This window comes from Schistocerca nitens, chromosome 9 (genome assembly GCF_023898315.1).
Source record: "Schistocerca nitens isolate TAMUIC-IGC-003100 chromosome 9, iqSchNite1.1, whole genome shotgun sequence".
In the NCBI taxonomy this organism is placed as follows: Eukaryota; Metazoa; Arthropoda; class Insecta; order Orthoptera; family Acrididae; genus Schistocerca; species Schistocerca nitens.
Window position 1 is genome coordinate 340,114,818 of NC_064622.1, and position 17,268 is coordinate 340,132,085.

A 17,268-nucleotide genomic window follows, 5' to 3' on the forward strand; every position below is an offset into this window, starting at 1 on the left:
CCCCCTAAGGTAACTCTTTCCGCTCCTGGGATTGGAATGACTTCTTACCCTCTCCCTTAAAACCCATATCCTTCCGTCTTTCCCTCTCCTTCCCTCTTTCCTGATGAAGCAACCGTGGGTTGCGAAAGCTTGAAATGTGTGTGTGTGTGTGTGTGTGTGTGTGTGTGTGTGTGTGTGTGTGTGTGTGTGTTTGTGTTTGTTATTGTTTATATCAACGTACCAATGCTTTCGTTTGGTAAATTACAGAATCTTTGTTTAAAATGTTTTACATATTTAAAAATCATTGTTTGAACCTCGACAGTTTAAATTAATTTCCTATATTCCCATAAGTCAAGAATAGTTATTAATTATTTTTTGTTATTATCATTATTATTATTATTATTACTATTTGTTATTTTTGTCTGAAGTAATGCAATCCAAATGACAAACTTCAGTTGTGGCGTTTACGTTTGTAAAGTATGTGGAGAAATTCTGCACTGACTACTGATATGCAGAAAGTAACAAGTAGAAGACGTTTTGGGAAAATATGAAGCAGTTGGTGTCAGGTATGGATGATCTTAATTAGGTTTTTTTTTATCACAATACAAAATATTGTGATTTCAAATTTATTTGTGTGTCCATTCATAGGAAAGCAAATAATAATTTTATTTTATTACAGTGTGTACTGTCTTGGGAATTATTTAAGACCAACTATAAGTTCCAACCAGGTTGGAGAAATTGATGTAAGCATTTTTCAATGTGTCTGCACTTTTTCCAAAAATTGCAAAGTGACTCATATTAGTTTTTTTGTATTGTTAGTTGTAGCTTTACTGCTTAAATAATTATATGTCTTAAGTGTCTGCTTCTCTTAACTTATGAAAAAAAATTCTGAATTAGAAGCTTCATAAACACCTTAGTTATGGACATTTGTATAGATAAGTGCGATTTTGCACCGACATTCTTGCAGAGCCCAGTTATCAGAATATCACTACATTTAAAATTAGATATAAAAAAAAAATTAATCTGAGAGCAAAAAAATTTTGCACAAGTTCTTATGTTACAAGTATAAGCAAATGCACAAAGTTTCCTGAAAATCCGAGATGATGGATGACATGACCTGCGCAACTTGACGTGGAATGACCCTTAACTAAAACCAACATATCACTTGCCCACATCCAAAACACTGGCAGCACCACAATCAGCAGTCTGAGCCTGCCTTCCTGGTATTTGTTGCCATAAAATGCTGGACTCATCACTTATGTCTTACAGTTATCACTATGTGCTTATTTAAAAAACAGTTTCAAGAAAACCTATCCACAGCATCATCACTACCTCCACAACCGGGTGGTTATAACTGAAGTGCAGCTACTATAGATGTCCAGTGCGGGCTGTAATTATCGCATAGCAGCGAAACTTCGCACATATTCTAATGCATTAACGCAGAACTGATTCACACTGGAACAAATTAGTTCCAGTTTTGGCCACCAGATGGAAATCGGGCACTGTGAATGCGAGAAAGACATATGAAAATGTTTCCATATGTAATAGATTAGGAACATGATGTGGGCAGAGGAGTTCAATCAAGTGATAAAGGCATAATGTTGATTACTCATGTATCATTAAGTGCCACTTACATGACTCGTTCAATATGAGCACTGGAGACACTGATAAGATGCCACAAAAATGAAATTATCAACACTTCCAGCAGAATCTGCGCAATGTGTTCCTGTAGACTGGCCTTCAGATCAGGTACAGATGGTACACATACATGGTAAACTGGCACAGAGCTAAAGCTCACATGGATTCAGATTAGGTGATCTTACAGGGCACACATCTGGAAAACCTCTGGAGATAACACATTTGTTGAAGGTTGCATTATGCAGGTCTTTCACTGGGTAAGCGACTAAGTGTTGCCCTACCTTGCATGAAAACAGTTATTTCCACACAGTTGTGCTTGTCCAAAGCAGGAATCATATAATGTACAAGCAAGTCTCAATAACATTCAAATATCACGGTGCACCTGACAAGTCCTCCGGGTGTACTCTCTTCAACGAAAAAAAGACCGAGAATAAAAGTGTTCGTGAATCCACACCACACAGTCACGAACGGCGAGTGCAATGGCTCTTTGTGCACTACACATGGTTTAACCGTACTCCAAATTTGGCAGTTCTGTGTACTCACTGCACCCTGCAGCAAAATTGTGCCTTGTCACTCCATAGAATATTGCGTGGCCACATGTTCTCATCTTCAATCCATGCCAGAAACCAAAGAGCAAGAATGTTGTTTCATCATCTGGATCTTGTATGGGTACCAGTGCATAACAGACCACAAAACTTTCTGTACTGTTGACCAAGGGATGGACAAGTCTCGTGACACTGTAACAACAGAATCACTACCGAGGGCATATGCTGCATGGTCACTAACTTCCACCGGGATAGGACACCTTCCCTTTCAGGTGCTGCACCAAGTTCACCCATCTTTTCAAATTTCGTCGTCATCTTTTTTGAACCATTTAAAGACATTGGATCTCTCCTAAGACGTTTCAGTTGGCAATACTTTGTCAATGCAGCACTGTAATTGCTGCCATTCACAAAAAACAGTTTCATTAACACCGCATGATCTCTCTGCTCGATAGTCACACTGTTCACTCACGTTATGGCTTGTCAGATGCCAGTGTACATGTCATACCAACATACAAACAGTGTAAGCACCAGATTCGCACCTGGTGGCCACAACTGGAACCAACATTTTTTCCAGTGTAAACCATTCCACATTAACACAATACCATATTTACCAAATTTTGCTGCCATACGATAATTACAGTCTACAACAGACCTCCATGACTAGCTACATTTCAATTATAACCACCCAGTGTTTCTGTATGTAAGATATATCAATTTATGCAGCATTTGGCCAATTAGGCAGCTGGTACTGTAATATGAATTCATATCTACATTTGTCGACTTGGCCACTGTACATACTGCAAACCAACTTCTACACTATCTACCATTTGCACTATGTACAAAATAAAAAACTAAATTTTAAGTAAGACAACAAGAAGTACAATGACAAGACTGCCAGGTCACAAAAAATTATATGTGTAAATAAATATTTGTCATTAACAGAAGTTGGTTATTCTCAAAGTTACACTGCGGCTGCAAAAAATAAATAAATATGGAGTTAGAGGAAATTATGCCAACTGTGACTAACACAAATTAGTGTTCAAATAACACAGGTCCACAGATTTTCACCTTTTATTTTTTACAGAAATGAAAGAAGCCACACTTTATAAAACTAGATGCACAAATATCAAGATTACAACTGTCACTTAACTCTGGGTTGAAAGTAGATAAGGTATTCACAGTCACACTTGTGGAATATTATGAGAGCTACATGCAAAGGCTTTGTGAGAACAGTTCCTCTGCCGAAAGTGATTGGCATGGATGCTTTGGCAACACTACTTTTCAATATGAAATTGGTGTGTTAGGGCACAAAAACAACTGAGGTCATCAGTCCCCATGTAACGACATTAGATCATCAAGAAGTAAAAGAACTTAAAACAACTGTATGGTATGCCCAATCGATGGAAGGAAAGAGAGCTAAGATTGAGGGCTTCCTCTAGGAGAAAGGGCCACAAAATACGCTGTAGAGACAGTGGATATCCTAAAATGTCCATCATACTGCTTCGACGGATAGAAAGTAAAACATGGTTGACAGCCTGTGCATAAGGTGTTCATGGCCAATAACTTGGACGGAAAATATACATTAAAATCTAAGTGGTTAAAAAAAGGGCATTCGGTGAGGAAATGGCAAATCATCAAAGGTTGACGACAACGAACGCAAAGTGGTGGGGGATCATCACTTAAATTGCAATAGCTAATACAATAATGACCAATACTCAACCTGTTAAAATGATCTCGTAGCAAGTGGGCTGAGAAGAGGTTGGACAAGCCTCTGGGAGAGGTTTAATTCCCTGGAGCTTGTTCCCATGAAGGGAAGACCAGTGGTGATGCCAAAGTGACACCACCTGCCGACAGATAGCAGCATTGAGATCATCTGAAGGTATAGAAGGGCTAGCAGACTGGGGTATGAGGACTGCAGCATTGACAGCAGCATCAGCAGTCTCATTTCCCGTCAGACCAACGTGACCAGGAACCCACATGAACAACACAGCTGGTCCCTCAACAGCAAGCAAGTGAAAGCTTTTTCAGATGCATTGCACTAAAGGATGAACTGTGTACAGCACACACAAGCTCTGAAGGGCACTGAGAGAATCTGAGCATAAGACACATTTAAAAACCCTGTGTCACCAGAAGTACTGGGTGGTCTGATAGAGAGCAAAGAGCTCTGCTGTAAATATTGAGCAGTGTTTTGGAACCCGATACTGACAATGGTCGGTGCCAATTACAAAGGCACACCTGACACCACAGCCTGTCTTAGAGCCATCAATGTAAATGAAGGTGCTAGTGGTAATTTGCGTGCGAAGGTCGAGAAACACTGCAATAGATTGAATCTGGAGTAGTTTCCTCAGGAAGCTAATGAAGTCCAAGATGAAAATGGGTCACCACATAATGCCCAGGTGATGAAGGATTCATACCCATCAGGAATGTAGCAGGCAGCTCGAAGATAAGCTGCCGTAGAATGAGCCAAAAGCGAACTCCAGGAAGTAACAGAGAAGAAGGACCCACCATATATTGGCAGTCGATGGAGTTTTCGAAAAAAGAGGCATAGGATGGATGGCCAGGTGTGGCAGACAAACAGCATGTGTATCTTCTGAGGAGATCATCATGCCAGTAGGGCAGCAGAAGTTTGGCAGCTTCTGCATAGAGGCTCTCAACTGGGCTACTGTAACAGGCGCTAGAGGCCAAATGGATTTCACAATGGTGAATTTTACTAAGATGGCGTAAGATGGACAGACGGTAAATGAAACACCCATTGCCAAATGGACAACTGAGCAGTACAAAAAAATGACAATGATCCAATCTACTCCCCAGAAAGTACTGTGCAGGACACGTAGGATACTGAGAGACCGGGTACAGCACTTGGGCAGGTATGACATTTAAGAGAACCAATAAAGTTTTATATCAAGCATGAGCTCCAGGAATTTTGTAGTTTCAGTGAACAGAAGAGCAAAAAGCTCGAAGATGTAAAGATGGTGGAAGAAACCCACTGTGCCAACAAAAATTCATACAAATGGTTTTCTCAATGGAAAAGTGAAAGGCATTGTTGATGTTCCATGAATAAAGAATGACACATCACTGATGATGCCACTCAAGGAGACAAGTCCGTGGAGATCTGCAACAGATCACAAAGTTGTTGATAAAAAGGAAGCCAGAGGTGCCCGGTGGGAGACAGGCCATTATAGGATTAATAGTGGTAGCAAATAGGATGACACTCAGGACAGAACCCTGAGGCACACCATTTTCCTGGATAAAGGTGTCCAACAAGGAAGAACCCACACATACCTTTAGTGCCTCCACCAGGCACTGTAGGCTTTCTCTAAATCAAGAAACATGGCAACAGTGTTATTTCTGCAGAAAACCGTTCATGACATGGGTTGACAAAGTGATGAGATGGTCAACTACAGAACGGTGTTCTCAATATCCACATTTTGCAGCAATTAGTAGAATACGAGATTCGAGCCACTATAGCAAACCAGCCATGAATCATACATTCCATCACCTTGCAAAGACAGCTGGTGAGTGGTGAGAGAAATGGGGCAGTAGTTAGAAGGAAGGTATTGGTCCTACACTGCACTTAGGTATGGGTATGACACTGGCTTCACACCAGCATCTGGTAAATGTGCCATCTGTCCAAATGAAATTAAACGTATGAAGGAGAAAGTCCTGCAGCAAGAGAAAGGTGCTGCAACATGTGAGTGTGAACATCATCTGGCCCTGGGACAGATGATCAGGATGAACTGAGAGCATGGTCTAGCTCTCTCATAGTAAAGGCAGCATTGCAGCACTCATGATTCTGAGAGGAGAAGAGTATCGCCTGAGAACCCTCCACTTGTTTCCTAGGGATGAAGGTGGGATGACAGTGAGTGCAACTGGATATCTCTGCAGAATAGTGGCCTCAGGTGTTACAAGACAGCAAGAGAGTCCACAATGAAATCATCTGTTCCAGTCAACCCGGAAATTGGGGAACAGACCTTGGTCCCAGAGAGCTGACAGAGGTTGCCCTCTGATGGAAGAGGGAGTGAAACAGTTAAAAAAACTAGTAAATGAAATCTTGCTAGCTTTTTGCTATCCCAAAGAATCCGATGGCATTATGGTTAAAAATGAGCAGAGCCTGCCTATGCACTCTAATAGCTTTGTGGCACGCCTCACTCCACCATGGACCAGGACATGGCGTGGTACAGATGAAATGCAAGGTATGGAATGTTCTGCAGCAGTAAGTATAATGTTTGCAAGGTACTGTACCCAGTCATCCCAGCTGGGAAAATGTTGTTTGTCAAAGGTTGCCAGGGAGGAGTAAAGCCTCCAGTTGGTCTTAGAAATCTGCAAACTTTGTTTACATGTAGGTGGAGTAGAAGTCAGCAAACGAATAGCACACACTGTAAACAGACACTCGAGAACATGTCAGAAAGAATTGACTACTTGAGACGACGGGAAGCTGGGCAGTGCAAAAGGAAAGGTCCAATTGGGAACAGGTATTCATGGAGTCTGAAACGAATGTGGGTGTTCCAATATTAAGACAACTGAGGTTGAGTTGATTGAGAAGGTCAGCCAAGAGGGCACTTCTTAGATTCTGGAATAGCCCCAAAGGGGATGGTTGCATTAAAGTCACAGAGCAGCAAAAAGATATGAGAGAGTTGACTAATAAGCTGGACAAAGACTGCCCTGGTTGTACTGAAGGACAGAGGGATGTAGACATTGCAAAGAAATGTGACATAAAGAAGGATAATATGGACTGCAGCAGCTTACAGCTGGTGTTCTCTGAGATGGTTTTAGCTATGAACTTCATCTCGGATGAGTGGAAGCCCCCCCCCCCCCCCCCCCCCCCGTCCATCAGCTAGAATGCCATCCTCAAGGGGGAAGGTCAATGCAAACCAAAAGGAAATGCAAGAGGTCAAAGTATTTGCAAGGACACAATTTTGTACCTTGGAGGCAGAAAACAAGCAGAGACTGCAACTCCAAGAGCTCCTCCTTGTTGGAGGAGTCATAACAGGGATAGGAGAGGAGGGAACAAATGAATGGTTGTCACCTTTGCAGCTGCCAAGTGCCAGCCTTCAAAGACACTCTGCTACAAGGTGTAGAGGCTGGGGGATCCTGTTCCATGAGATCTAAATAGGTGTTGGCATTCTCTTTGGGGTTGGCCTGTGCATTCCAGGGCAGAAAAATGGTAGGCAGTGAGCACAATCAAATTGGTGGTGAAGGAATCACATAGTGCCACTGTTGAATGGGCTCTCCAAGTCAGGAAAGGAGAAGACCATTTGTCATTGTTTGATTTCTTAGAGCCTTTGTGGTCAGCACATGAAGACTCAGATGTTTGTTGGCTGGAGGGACATAAGAAGTCTTCACGGGAATGTTCCTTTTGTCCTTTCCGGCCTGGCGGTTATGAAGCACATGATTTCACCACTGGGGGCAAAGATTTGGTGGCTTGTTCCACAGCTGGAGGAGGAGGATAAAAAGACTGGGTGTTATCATGATACTGGGCAATTTTACAACTGCAGTGCTGCATTTGAGGTCACAAGTCTGTGCAGCCATGTCCATCATGGAGCGAGGCATCGCAAGAATGGTACTGTCAAGTGCCAGATGGTAAAATGTGGGGCTTTTGACTACCTAACAACTCACGAGCGAAAGGGAAGGGTACTTTTTCCTTTACCTGGACCTCCTGGACATCATGCTCATCAAGATACACAGGACATTCTTGGGATGAGGCTGCATAGTCGGCATTGCAATTGCAACAGTGCGGAGAAGGAGATTGGCAAGCGCCCTCTGAACCACAAGTACCACATTTGGCCATATTTCGACAAGACAGCAAGTGTGGTTGTAATGTTGACACTGGTAGCAACACATCGATTTTGGAACATACAGTCGGACCACGATGAATTCATAGCCTGCTTTGATCTTTGATGGATGCACTACTCAATCAAATGTGAGAAAAAGAGTGCATGTAGGTACCAACCTTTTTCATTACCCGATGGACTGCAGCGACACCCTGACCAGAGGGGTAAGTTTGGGTTCCTCCCTCGGTCAGACCATCAAGCAGCTGAGTGTAACTTACATGACGCGAAGAATTCAACGTTCGACAGGCCTCGACACAAACAGGATAACCGTGGAGGAGCGAACATGTAAGGAGTTGTTAGGCCTGAAAATCACAACTGGTCTACAGAAGCAAAGTTCAATTACATAAACAAGAGCAGGATTTCACAGGTCCTGCAACTGCATCAACACCTTTCTCAGTAATAAGCAGATTAACTGTAGCAAGGGGCCGGCCACGGTGGCCGAGCGGTTCTAGGCGCTTCAGTCTGGAACCGCGCGACCGCTACAGTCGCAGGTTCGAATCCTGCCTCGGGCATGGATGTGTGTGATGTCCTTAGGTTAGTTAGGTTTAAGTAGTTCTAAGTTCTAGGGGACTGATGACCTCAGATGTTAAGTCTCATAGTGCTCAGAGCCATTTGAATTTTTTTGTAGCAAGGGACTGACCACCTCCAGTACATGATAACCGAGGTACAGCTGGGAGATTCTTTGAATCTTCAGTCTCATTCTGTTTATGTTTAGCAGACTTAGACCGAGACGTGATTGGCTCACTGCAAGAAAATCCCCCATGACTGCCAGCATCTGCAATGCTGCACTACTTGCAACTGGGAGCCCCCCTTCAGAGGGTGATTGTTCACACCTCCCAAACTCCTGACAGGAGGACTGTCTAGCAATTTGGAATGATAACAGCTCAGGAAAGCATCCCTCCCTGGGCTTGGCTTGTACCAGGGGGTATGTGGGAACCCTACATGTCAACCTGGGACTGGAAATTAAGCATTACCCAGTCACCTGTTATGCATCAAATGCACGAGTCGTCCCTCACAAGCACATATGGAGAAAGAAGAAACATAGAGGAATCTCAAATGGTGAAGCAGAGGAAGGGTAGGTAATGGAGAATGAAGAAAGAAAGAAAGAAAAAATCAGATGAGGGACTGTTCCGATGTCAGGTTACTAAAACCCAGAACACATTGCCAAAAATATCCCAAACATTCCCCAAGGAAGGGGAAAAAGAATGGCAGAAGGACAGACATGTGGCACTAAGGGAAGATATGTTGCAAAGCTAGGGGCCTATGGTAGCCAAGCACAAACTCACCAAAGAATGGTGAGCCCACCGGGGAGAGGGGGGTAGGAGGAGGAGGGGAGGGGGGCTGCTATTTAACATGACCTCACAAATCATGCACTGGTTTGTATTTCTGTATGTTATCTCCCTTGGGGAGAAAGTCAACACCAAGAGGAAGAGGAATATTCAATACCTTGACATCCCATCTACCATTTGCCCTGTGGTTCATGGCGAAAGATTGATACCTCCTGTTGCCCCTTAAGTACCACCATCAAGCAGTGATACCTATGATACTGAACTGACATTCTTCTGCCAGTGACACAGATGCTACATTTACACAGACATCATCATTTGGAGAACCACACAAAGTTACACTGCATGAATTTCAGTACTGAAGACGACATGATATTCTGCAGTGACAATGATGGTGTGTTAAAAGACATGAATATTATACATTCACCAGACAAGTGGAGACTCTTTATTAATGGCTTAAAAACAAGCTGGAGGATAGTACTGTTATACAATAGTAATGAAAGGGCATCCATCCCTGCCACATACTATGCATTACGCAAAAAAGTTATACCATGTTGAAATCCATTGTAAACTGTGCTAATTAGAATAAGCATGAATAGCTGTTGTGTGATTTAAGCCTGTGATGCTGTTGGATCGGCATGAGGGTTACACTATGCATTGCTGCTACCTGTTTGATTGGCACAGTCGTGCAAGATTAAAACACTAAACATATGAACTACTCTAGTACCTCGGTCAAGAAATATTGCCAATGAACCTAATCTGAACAAAATTGTTCTCTCACCATTGCACATTAAGTTGGAGCTCATTACAGCAGTTCTTCATGACAGGAATGAAGCAGCATTTCAATATTTGTGTAAGAACTTTCCACAACTCAGCATGGAGAATATCACAAATGGGACGTTCATTGGTTCACAGATAGCTAGCTGTTGGGGGACACACACTGAGTCCACTCTAACATCAGATCAGCTGCATGTGTGGCATTGTTTTCATACCATGACATTCTTGGAACACAGAAAAGCCAGTAATTAAAAGAACCTTGTGGACAAATTCATTCATGCTTTTGAGGTCACTGGCTGCAACATGATCCTGGAGATGTAGTCCTTTTACTCCCACCTCGATGCACTCACTGCGGTGCACTCAGTGATGAGCACAGCAAGCCGTTCCACCAGGACATTTCTCTCACTGAACTGTGGTAGACACGACGGTAGATTACTGTTACGTAAGATGATATCTGCTGGACGCTATAGAGAGATGTTCCACATACTACCCAGGCAAAGACAAGGCATAAATAAATTAGTTAAGTTCAATTAATGTATATGTCCTATTACAGTAGCAAATAGGAGAAGTGCCAACTTACTTGTAATCCTGAGATAAGAGACAGTTTTCACTGTAATATTCATGTTCAATGCATCGAAACCATCTACTTTGGTGTCTGCACGAAATCTACTGTGGACCAGTGTAATGTCTCATTTAAAAAATGGTACAGGGGAAATCTTTGCATTCTGTATCTCTTCTGCAAGGCTCATATTAAAATATGTAATCCTCATCTGAAGAGGAAAAATAATTTAAAAATTCATATAAATTATGGCTCACCAGTCCGACTTTCCTGTACAGCTTCTCCTTCACTGGTCGCCACTACAGGATTATCTACTACTGCACCTCCGCTCCCAGTGGTGCCACCTCCACCACTATTTGAAGATGCATTTGCACCACCAGTCCCAGCACCTCCAGCCCGCTGCTGCTGTTCACGGGGAAGCTTTTTCTTCACATTGTTTAATGCAAGCTCACCCAAGTGAGAATTATATGGTGTGCAGTACGAGTGAGGCACAAACCCCTCCTGTCGGCTGTCTGCAGCAATAACATACGCCCAGTCATTTTCACGATACAGGATGTTTACCACCTGAAATCATGAAAGTCAAAATTCTCATAATATTGCTCCTGGAAGGAGTTCATTAACATAATCTTAAGGTACACCAAACTATAGGACTTTTTCCACAAATTGCACACCGTCCTGGGGTATATTCTCTCTGAGAGTGTATCTTGTTTCCTAAGAGTGACTGAACAATTGGGCTGTTATTATCTCGCAGAATGCAACAGAACCTGATACATGTCTACAGAATGGCAAGTATGTGTTTATCTTCTTCTGTGTTCTCCTTGTACTATATTTATTAAAATTTTGGCTGTGTTTTCCTGTTTAAGAGACTTAATCTTGTGTTTTTGTAAGTGTAAATTCATCCAGTTTGTAGCACAGTATTTGCTCACAGAACAGCCAGCTACACAGCTCATTAATGCATCAATGTCCACTGGTGACACATCAGGAGTGTAGCAAGTTACATATCTAGGATTATGTCTGCTTTCATAGTTTACTGCTAGGACAGTTAGAATGTGTGCATGCTGTGTGCGCATGCAGGAGGAGCTGGCCCCAGTTCGCGAACAGCTAAACTCGCTTTTGGCTACATTCAGTCATCTGATGCGTTGCGTGGGACATCTCAGGTATTGCTGGTTTTGTCCATGGGCTCTGCTTCCAAGGCACCTCATAGTGCACCCAGACGCAGCTGATCTGCCCTCTCAGCAGGATGAGTGGCGGGTGGTAACGTATTTGCGTCGCTCAAGGTGGAGGGCCAATGTGGACACTGGCTGGCTGGTCTAACTCATTCCCCTTGTGTAAGGACAGGTAGCCACTCCTTCAGCAGTGTCCCAGTCAGCATGGGGGGGGGGGGGTTACTAGTTACCGGGAGTTCCGACATTATGCACATTATGGAACCCCTTAGGCAGATAGCGTTCAGGGCTGGAAAGAAAGCGAATGTGCACTTGGTATGTCTGCCAGGGGGCCTCATTCAAGATGAGGAGGTGGCCTCACCTGCGGCAATCGAGTATGCAGGGTGCAGTCATCTGCAAGTTGTGGCTCACATCGGCACCAACACCTCTTGCATCTATTCTGAGGCCATCCTCAGTTCATACGGATGGCTGGCAGGCAGGGGTGGTGAAGACTGCTGACCTTACTTGTGGGTTTGCTTTTGGTTGGGGTTCTCCCCTTTGCTCCAAACCGTGGCTTTGTCGACTGTGATGGTCTTGGCTGCAGATTTCTAGACTTGCATTATCATTTATAGAACTTCCCTTGATAGCTGAACTACACAAAGGAAGCAGTTTCTCAGATAGCAGAGTACTTGTAGGGTGTACATGAGGCTTTTTTAGGCTAGACGGTAGTTTGAGGGGCTCGGATGAACACTCACCAGTCGATATGCAGCAAGGGAAGTCAGACGGCATTTAGAATAAGGAAATTTTGACTGTCAACAGCAACATCACAGTTAAGTAGTGTGAACACACAAATAGGAAAAGTTAATGGTTTAAATTAATGTACATAGTGTAGCAACAAGAGAAGCTAAGCTTTCATCCATAATATTGGCCTTGAATAACAATAAGCTACAAGAAAAGCTAAGCTTTCACATATATTATTGGTCTTTTTAGCATGTGTTATACTTTAAGAGATATAACACAAATGTGGTGGTTAATTTTTAAACAATGACATTAATGTCTGATCTGGGCTTGAAATTATTTGAAGTGGCTGGTCCTCAAAGTGTTAAGTTTTAAATGAGAGTCAAACAATCAGTCATTTAAGAAATTCATTGCACAATCTCATAGTAACGAAGTTAATCTTGCATAAAAGGAAATTTCTTTTGAAAATAATGCTTTTCAAAGAACCATTCACAATATTTTCCTGTAATCTCTTACACATGGGTTCATTCCAACAGCTGGCAGAGTGCCAGAAAATGGATATTACTGCATGTGAGGAAAGCCTTATGTTTGTACACACATGGCATTAAGAGATCTTCTGTGACATCATAAAAGAAATAGGACATCATAGGAATTTCGTAAATTGTACTAAAATGCATGATTCGGCTTAAAGGACACATTCATATGTCCAGATTCACAATGAAGTAGGCTCCAACCTGGTGTTAAGCTTTTCAGTGGGCTTTTCGGGATGCAAATTTTCTTGGAGTACCGGTACTACTATATTACCTCATATTTGGCTCTTTGTTATGGCATAATGCTAAACGTGCCAGAAGATGAAAATGTGCACTTGAAATTCAGTGAACAGTTGAAACTAGCCAATAGTATGGGATAAAACACTTTGCTTCTTATAAATTGACTGTATCTGCGGAAAAGATTAATAAAAGCCACATTTATTTAGCAAACCAACAAAAATTGCATTGTTGTGCAAGTCGATTAATGCTTGACTGCCAAAAACATGGCTATAAAATAAAATCATAGAAAAACTACAGATGTGGTCAAATTATTAGACTAAAGACTTTTTCCAAAACTTTACATTTCTTATACATTTACATCCACATACAGATTATATTTGTTCATTCAATACTTTGTATGTATGCCTTTGTTCTTAATCAATATTTTTATTGTGTTTGGCATAGTTTTTATTAACTTTTCACATGACATTTCAATATCATTGTCATGATACCAGATTTCATCTAATTTCTAGATCTTGTTTGGCGGTTATTGTAAATTTCCTTATCCTCTGTTTCACAATATCCCATAAATTTTGAATTGGGTTTGTATCAGGGCTACTCACTGGCTAGGGCAACACTTTCAGTTGCTTTTCTTCCAAGCACTTTTGAACACTTTTGGCTTTGTGGCAAGGTGTCCCATCATGCATAAAAATGGCATCTTTATTAGGAAACCACTCATTTATTTGAGGGGAAAGTTCCTTTTCAAGGATTTCTTTATAGTGTTCTTGCCTCAACAATGTGTAATCTGCCAGGACCTTTCACGGGCATCACACTCCAGACCATAACGGAAGCTCACACATTGCTACACACGCTCAGCTTTTAAACGTTCTCCAGGTCTGTGACGAACATACTGGCTGCTTTCTTCCATCACAGTGAATACAGAGTCATCACTGAAACATACTTGAAGCATGTGTACACAATTTCAAGTTAGAAAAGTTGGGATTAGTAGCCTAGTAGACCTCAACAGTCCCAAAATTCAAATGTGCATTTCTTCAGTATCAATAAAACATCACAATTTCAAGCCAAAACTCCTAACTTTAGAGATCAGACCCACTTAATTTATCATATCATTGTACATACCTTAGCCCAGTCCTCACTTGTCCACTCCTGAAATTGTTTAGCCCACTGCAATCTTTTGGCTTTCCTGGCAGGTGTGATTTTCTGATTTTTCCTTGGTCGGCATGCCTTTAAACCACATTCAAACACCCCCTCCTCAATGTAACAGGTGAAACTTCAACACCCAAACCTTTCCACTGATGGCTCATGTCTATAGAAGTAAATTTACGGTTCTCTGTTGCCATGTTTGTAAGTCTTCTCATTGTTCTAGGACTCATTTTTCTTTTACACCTCCATTTTCCTTTCCTGTTTGACTTGTATTCACCACCTTTCTGCACTGAAAGTTTGATTCTGCTGACAGTTTTCTGTGATATTCTCATTCTGTCAGCAATTTCTTGCTGTGTATAACAATTTTCAGCAGGAAGTGCTACCACAGCCGAAACTTTCTGAGGTGAAACATCTTTTGTCTTCTCCATAACTCACTTTCTTTGGAAACTCTACGATTTATTCCTATAGCTAAAAACATGCAAGTTCACAAGCTATATAATGTCTTGTTAAAGCAGCAAGAAGTGATAGAATAAATAACAAGTTGAAGTACACCACAGAAACATAAAACATTACTGTAAACACAGTTTCAAAGCATGTAAACTGACAACCAACACTAACATGATTTGGAGGGAAAATGACAAATGTTACCAACTGTGAAAAATTCAGTGATCTGTGAGTGGCTTGAAAGCAATATTTCGTGGCATCAATCAAACCACTTAAAAAATCAATTATTACACTTTTCTCTCCTATTTTTACACCAGAAAATTTAATAATATCAAAAATAATCGTTTAGTCTAATAATTTAAACACATCTGTAATAACATATTTTAGCTTCCTGTAATTATATGAATGTAATTTAATTCACTTGATACCTCCCGGACACAGCAATCCATTTTGTTTTCATTTGTGATATGTAAACAAAGAGGAAATAGCAAAATCACTAAATGCATACACAGGTCACTATCCCCCTCCCCACTACAATCCAGACTGCTCTGTGCATGCGCCACTCTGGCAGCTTCGGTACGCCAGAAAAATATTTGTGTGCAGCACTTGCTACTGTTGCAGCCACACCTCGAGTAACCAGATAAGGGAAAAAGTACTGGTCATGCATAACTGACTTGCACATGCACATGAGCCTGCAGGCGACTGCTCAAACGAACTTAACAGTTGTGACCTCATGCTCATAGGAAGCAGTTTGCTGTTATGAACTATTCCATTGCCTTTCTCCTGAAGCCTTTGACACATTTTGCTTTTGGCAGGCGCTTGTGTGTGCACTGTGTTTTATTGTTGACAAAAAATGGTGCAAATGGCTCTGAGCACTATGAGACTTAACTTCTGAGGTCATCAGTCCCCTAGAACCTAGAACTACTCAAACCTAACTAACCTAAGGACATCACAAACATCCATGCCCAAGGCAGGATTCGAACCTGCGACCGCAGCGGTCGTGTGGTTCCGTACTGTAGCGCCTGGAACCGCTCGGCCACCCCGGCCGTCCATTGTTGACAATGATGCATTTCCTTTGCAACTTAAATTTTATTTTGGTTTTATTCTCTCATTTACATTTTGTTGCTGATGTATTATTCTGCAGTAGCAGGATACAGTAAAATTCTTTGTTAGACTATTAGTTCTTACCAATCAAAGTTACAAACATTTAACTGAAGAACAAAATAATGAAAAATTCCCAGAATTCTAAAAGGTTCCCGGTTTTTTCCCAGATACAAAAATTCCCGAGTTTTACCCAGATTTCCTGGTTGTCCTGGAGTGTATACGCCCTGGGCAGCATAGTAACAGGAAACCCTGGCTTAGAGAGACAACTGAAAGATTTGAAAGCAAAGAAATCCCAGGTATGGATGGAATCCCCATTCAGTTTTACAATGAGTATTCTACAGCATTGGCCCTTATCTAGCCTGCAGTTATTGTGAATCTCTCGCTCAGCGCAAAGTCCCAAGTGAATGGAGAAAAATGCAGATGATTCCAGTATATAAGAAGGGTAAAAGAATGGACCCACAAAATTACAGACCAATGTCCCTAACTTCGGTTTGCTGCAGAATCCTTGAACATATTCTCATTTCAAATGTATTAAACTTTCTTGAGACTGAGAAGCTTACGTCTACAAATCGGTGTGGTTTTAGAAAACTTTAGAAAAATTCAGCTTGCCTTTTCCTCACATGATATACTATCAACTATGGATGAAGGACAACAGGCAGATTCCGTATTTCTAGATCTCTGGAAAGTATTCAACATGATACCCCATTACAGGCTGTTAATGAAGGTACGAGCATCTAGAATAGGTTCACAGATAAATGAATGGCTTGAAGACTTCTTAAGTACCAGAACCCAGTATGTAGTCCTCATCAACAAATGTTAATCAGAGACAAGAGTATCGTCAGGAGTGCCACATGGAAGTGTGACAGGACCATTGTTGTCCTTTAGTTACATAAATGATTTGGCAGACAGGGTAGGCAGCAATCTGCAGTTCTTTGCTGATGACGCTGCAGTGTATAGGAAGGTGTCATTGCTGGGTGACTGTAGCATGATGCAAAATTTCCGATTGGTGTGATGAACGGCAGAGCTCTAAATGTGGAAAAATATAAGTTAATCCAAATGAGTAGGAAGATCAAACCTGTCATCCAGAATGAGATTTTCACTCTGCAGTGGAGTGTGCGCTGATATGAAACTTCCTGGCAGATTAAAACTGTGTGCCCGACCGAGACTCGAACTCGGGACCTTTGCCTTTCGCGGGCAAGCACTTGCCCGCGAAAGGCAAAGGTCCCGAGTTCGAGTCTCGGTCAGGCACACAGTTTTAATCTGCCAGGAAGTTTCATATCAGCGCACACTCCGCTGCAGAGTGAAAATCTCA

The 17,268-nt window shown here is 41.9% G+C and overlaps 1 protein-coding gene across 1 annotated transcript in view; it reads right to left on the reverse strand.

Moving 5' to 3' along the window:
• Positions 1-17,268, reverse strand: part of LOC126203593 (SH3 domain-containing protein Dlish) — a 76,907-nt gene that overhangs the window by 21,297 nt on the left and 38,342 nt on the right. The window contains exon 3 of the mRNA XM_049937954.1: positions 10,873-11,179. Within this exon, the coding sequence (XP_049793911.1) occupies positions 10,873-11,179 (307 nt within the window). The remainder of the gene's footprint in view (positions 1-10,872; positions 11,180-17,268) is intronic.